General features: G+C 32.7%; 1 protein-coding gene across 2 annotated transcripts; it reads left to right on the top strand.

Moving 5' to 3' along the window:
* The first annotated feature begins 426 nt into the window (after nucleotides 1-426).
* LOC131638553 (eyes absent homolog) lies at nucleotides 427-4,334 on the top strand. Of its 2 annotated transcripts, none has more exons than XM_058909118.1 (6): nucleotides 427-528; nucleotides 1,091-1,358; nucleotides 1,447-1,614; nucleotides 3,141-3,234; nucleotides 3,317-3,511; nucleotides 3,763-4,334. In XM_058909118.1, exons 2-6 carry the CDS (start codon nucleotides 1,113-1,115, stop codon nucleotides 4,014-4,016), a joined length of 957 nt encoding a protein of 318 aa, XP_058765101.1. In that variant the 5' UTR covers nucleotides 427-528; nucleotides 1,091-1,112; the 3' UTR covers nucleotides 4,017-4,334. The 2 variants fall into 2 exon arrangements, with proteins under 2 accessions (XP_058765101.1, XP_058765109.1); XM_058909126.1 differs by lacking the exon at nucleotides 427-528 and adding an exon at nucleotides 648-666.
* Nucleotides 4,335-5,986: the final 1,652 nt, after the last annotated feature.

The following is a 5,986-nucleotide window of genomic DNA, read 5'->3' on the forward strand; positions in this document are numbered from 1 at the left end:
TATTAAGGACCTCATGCCATATCTGCTCATAGTGAGTGAAATTTTCTATAGGCCTCCCGCTTCGCTTGAAGGTCGCCCTATCCATGACGAACGATGTGTAATCGCTTCTGCACGACTGTTGCAAGGAATTAGAATGGCTAGATGTCCGCTCCTTAGACCCCCTAGCTTTTTTTCTCTATACTGACGTCCTCACACTTTGTGTAGCATTTCACGCATGTCACCACTTCCTCCATGGAAACAATAGGGCCATAAGAAATATTCCTCACTACAGGAATTAGAATGCGACTAATCTATTTATTTTAAAAAGTGATGTGATTTGGGGGTATAGGTCTAATTAGGGGATGGAAACATGTTCATATAACGGGCCATAAATAAGTGGGCTACTAATTTGGCCCATTAAAAAACAAAATAGAAAAATTAGAAGAAAAAAAAAATTAAATGTAGCTTAGATAGAGATGCTTGAAAAGTGTGATGATCTCAAAATTCACAACACAATTTCATCGTTATTCTCGGCAACGTTAACCTAAAGTAACTAAATTTCTTTATCTTCAACTCTTACTATACATTCATACAGCAATTTTGAAAATTCTCTTTCGTAAACCAGTTTTTTCCATTAGCTTTTGTACTTTACACGCTGATTCGAATATCAATATTTCACATGTTCTGGTTATTATAATTAACACATCACACTCATTCATTCTTTTGATTAAAATTTCTGAATTCATCTTAATCTCATAATTTACACCTTTAATTACTCTTTATTCACAGTGCTAAAGTTTTGATCATTTCAAAATGATTCCGTTAATTTCAGCTAAGGTTCCCCTAAGTTAGTTCAGCAATTGAATGTGTGATTTATGCTAAATTAAACCTGTTTTTATTTGTTCTAATTCCTAATTATCTCATGTATTAGGTTTCTAATTGGGAATTCTTTGATGTAATTAGTGCAATTTTGTTTTGTGTAGCAAAATTTGAACAAATTGCTATTTTCTGCTATCTGGGTTTAACAAAACTCGATAATGATGATAATATGTTGAGGTTAATGTGTGAAATAAAGTAGCATTGTACAATGATTCATGTTATTGTTCTGCAGGACGGAGTTAGGTTAGTTCTTAATGGCTGCTACATCTGGGATAGCTTTAGAGGAAACACAAGTGTCTTCCAGTGACGAGATCAATCCGAGGCTGGATGTCTATGTGTGGGACATGGATGAGACCCTTATACTTCTCAATTCCTTGCTGAAATCATCGTATGCCGAGGCTTTTAACGGTCTGAAGGATGTGCAGAAAGGTGTCGAGCTTGGGAGGATGTGGGAAAATCTCATTCTGCAATTGTGTGATGATAATTTCTTCTACGACCAAGTAAAGTTTGGCTTTCTGTAGCAAATGTTTTTCATGGCTTGTTTTTAGTTGTGGAGAGTTAGTTTGGTGTGGGGTTTCTGTGTTGCAGATTGAGAATTACAATAAGCCGTTTCTTGATGTTATGTCCAAATATGATGATGGGAGGGACCTATCTGATTATGACTTCAACAAAGATGAATTAGGCCCCCCACATGATGATGTCAACAAAAGAAAACTTGCGTATAGGCATCGAGTTATAGCCCAAAAATACTTGCAGGTAAAGCTTTTGGAGCACTATCGGTAGTATAGCTAATGACAAATTTTAGATGACATGGAATTTTCCTTGTTGAACTATTGAGTATTTATTATTTACTAAAGCCCCTGTTTTCTTGATGGACTGGTTTGGTAAATATTACATGATTTTTGATTGAGTTCTCTTTTACTTATCTGTTGTATAGTTTGTACTCTCTAGAAAACCATAATTGTAATGTATATATAGCTGATACGGATTTTGAAACAAGCTTTTTGGAACATGTTAGACTGTCTGTACTCATTGTCGCAAACTTCCTAGAGATTAAAATGGACTTTACAAAACATAGTTTTTGCAGCGATATTTGTAGGTCTACTCTTATTAGTGTAGATGGTTGCAAATTCAGGGATGGTATTTTGTTGTTAACATTCTGAAAATGTATGGTAAAACTTGCAACTGGCTTGTCATTTTTTCCTGTCATAACTTGTTTATTGAAGGTTTATGGGTTGTATATGATATTATGTGACGCGTGATGTATCTTTTCTAGTATGTGTTTTAGATATAAAATACTTCGAAATTGGTAAATTATGCTGTTTACAAAAAAAAAAGTGTCTGCTAAACTTTTTATGCATTTCTACGAGGAATTCGTTCCTATATTTTGCCGAGTTGGATAATATTAACAGAGATGAGGCTGTTGCATTCGATGTGTGGTAAGACTAGACAGGATAGGATTAGAAATGAACAATATTAGAGAAAGTGTTGGGGTAACACCTATAGTAGAGAAGATGGTAGAAAATAGACTTAGGTGGTTTGGGCATGTTGAGAGAAGACCTATAGATTATGTGGTAAGGAGAGTAGATCAGATGGAAAGAAGTCAAACTACTAGAGGAAGTTGAAGACCTAGAAAGGTTATAAGAGAAGTTATTAAGAAAAATCTCGAGAATCGAGATTAACGATTTGGATAGAAACATGATCCTGGATAGAATATTATTACGAAAGTTGATCCATGTAGCCGACCCCACTAAATGGGATAAGGCTTGGTTGTTGTTGGATAAACATCAAAAAATTTCAAATACTACTGCACCTCTCTTCATTTTACCTTCTTTAAAAACATGAAAATGTTGACACAATTTGTCAAGGCATAGGCAAAGCAAGCTTAGGAAGATGGGTGCTTGATCTCTAAAGAAATGATTGAGTATCCGTATTGAAGATAGAATGAAACCTATACAATTATATATTGGCTACTCCTAAAATAAATATTTTAATTATGGCATTAGAAGATAATTGCAAGTAAAAGTTGCAGAAGAAAGCTTCAACGCTTCAAACAAAGGCTCATAAATACATTATTAGGCTACAATTTTGACTCATGTCAACCTCATGAGCCTTGGCTTATAGTTGCTAGAGATGATAATTTGTTTTCTAATGTCAGAAGCTCGATAGACTTCATGAAATAATAGTCTGATCTTGAGAGACTAAAAGAGTTATGGTGTAAGCCTAACCATACAAGTTTACTTTGTTGAAGAATAAACTTATTTTCTCTCTTCTTGTTTCAGGGTTTACATAATATTTTAGATCGTGAGACAATAAAAGCATGGGATGATTTGTATAGTAAAACTGATGAATATACTGACAAATGGCTTTCATCAGGTATGTTTTGACAATTCATTTATATTATATGTTGTTGCATAACCTGAATTAGTTATACTTTTCTTGTTTTTATTTATATTAGCACGGGCCTTTTTGGAAGAGTGTTCCGATGAAAAGAAAGATGTGGTTTCTTCCACCGCTTATGGTAACACAAGCACTGACTCAACTAATGCAAAACATCAGCGTGTAAATGTTCTGGTGACATCTGGATCGTTGATACCATCTCTGGTAAAATGCATACTCTTTCATCTCGACAGCTTAATAACACATGAAAATGGTGAGTAAGTTGATTCTATTCTGATTACTACAAATTCAATGTGATAATATATTTAGGTTTAAATATGATTTTACTCCTTGACGTCATACATGCCCCAATAAAATGGAGTCGCGTGGCCTTAAACAATTCCTTTGTTGGGCCAGTTTGCACATTCAAAACTAGTAATAATCATTATAATAGAGTGAAAAGTTCATTCTTGAAGACGAGTCAATTTTACTTGCTAGTGAAAAGGAGTTGTTATCTGATTTCAGTGTATAGTTCCTGGGATGTGGGGAAAACTCAATGTTTTCGATGGATCAAGGAGCGTTTCAACCATCCCAATGTTCGCTTTTGTGTAATTGGAGATGGATGGGAAGAATGTGAAGCTGCAGAAATCATGAGATGGCCATTTATTAAGATTGACCCCCGGCCAGGAAAACCTCATAGGTTCCCTGGTCTCACATCCAAAACAGTTGGCCACTATTTTTCTGTGGTTTATCCAAACAACAAGAATGATGAAGAATGACGACTCTTCATGTTATCTCACCCTTTTCCAGGAAAGAAAAAGCAGCAGCTAGACAGATATTACGCTGTCAAGTGTATAAATCGCTTCCATGTGATGCCTGTCACAACTTAGGTTTTTTTATATACACTTAGATTTTAACTGCTCCTATGAGAGTTGACATCAGTTTGAATTATTTTCCTATGCCATGGGTGAGTGATTACAAGTTAAGATGTAGATGTTGACAGTTGAATGAATGTAGAGATCATTTACATCTTCTTATGTACATAAGATGTTTTGAAATAATATCTATGAACTTCTCTAGGCTACCATTTGGCAGTAGGATTGTTTCAGCTCATCATATGGGACTTTTATTGATCTTTTGGCAGTAGGATTATATCAGCTCATCATATGGGACTTTTATTGATCTATGAACTTCTCTAGGCTACCATTTGGCTGGAATAAACTTAAATTTGATTGAAAATGGAAATTGCAACTCTTGCAGTTATGATTAGAAGATATATAGGGCTAGTATCTCTACGAATGAGCTTTATTTTTTTGATTTTCAAAATCTATTTTATAACTCAATTAAAAATATTGTTTTGAAGAAAAAAATAAAATAAAACATGTTTTGTTTATCTTATTTTTGAAAGGAAAAAAAATGAAGAAACACAAACTTATGATAGACACATTTTTGCAATTATGAAGCAAGATGATTCGTATCAATTTTTTTTAAATATTTTAAATTTACATTATATTACAAATTTGTCATTAATAAAAAGAGAAATGATACGGTGACACCAACTTTTACATATACACCATATATGTATAGTATACCATCTATTTTTTCTATTTTTTTTATTATACTATAAACATTGAAACTTGTGCCTCATATGCAATGAAATTTAATTGTTACGGTGTAATTTTTATAACAAGAATGCTAAACTTACACCAAGTTTTGACACTACACCGTATAAAATACGGTTTTTCAATTTTTATAATATTTTATTTTCACCTAGAAATTTGTGCTTGCATTTTTTTTTCATCCCACCCTCACATAATATTATACGGTGTAGATTTGAGGTGTATGTTTTAGTGTAACTATAGCATTCCTTTTTTTATAAATAAGGTCGAAGGGAGTAGCAATTTTGGTGTCAAGCTAGATATCTCTAATAAAAATTACTATCATTACTTTCTCTTTTCAATTTTCAAAAAGGAAAAAACAACATCTCTAAAATTTATTTTAATTTTTTTAGTTTTCAAAATTAATAAATAGAATATAGTTTTCAGAAATAGTTTTATAAAACCAAATAGTTAAACAAATTTTATTATTTTTAAAATTTGAAAACTAAAACAAAATTTCAAAACTAAAATCAAACAAACCTTAATTTTTGTTTTTATTAAATTTGCTTAGGCTGTTTTTTCCATTCTTACGTGTGCATTCCTTAAAATTTAAAAATGTCATTCATGTGTTCGAAAATACATTTTCGAATTCACCCAAAATCACATGAAAAAGTGTTATTCCGAGATTCAACGCATTTTGAACAAAATATAGTTCAAAAATACATTTCTATATAATATTTAGGTGTACCCAAAAATACATCTTTGAATTGCCTCATAAATAATTTTAGAGCAGTACCGTTGTCTCCAACATTATATGTTTTTGATGCAAGATATATTAAACTAAACTCAAGTACTATTAAAGTAAAATGAAATTAAAAAAGTTAAACCAAAGAGTCAATCAAGACTATACATAACATTTGTTTAAAAAAAAAAAAAATCCAAACATAACTACTGAATAACCCTTTGCCTTCTCCTTCGTTTGTATGTACTACACGATATTCCGTAACTCGACAATTATGTTCTCCACAATGGCCAACTAGGATCTGTCATCCTTAAAGAGTTCTTCCTCTATGTCTGCTCTACCCATCTCTAAAACACACTGACAGATGGGTAGAGCAGGCATATGAGATCCTGGAAAGGAGGAAAAAGAG

Source organism: Vicia villosa, linkage group LG1 (assembly GCF_029867415.1).
Source record: "Vicia villosa cultivar HV-30 ecotype Madison, WI linkage group LG1, Vvil1.0, whole genome shotgun sequence".
Classification (NCBI taxonomy): Eukaryota; Viridiplantae; Streptophyta; class Magnoliopsida; order Fabales; family Fabaceae; genus Vicia; species Vicia villosa.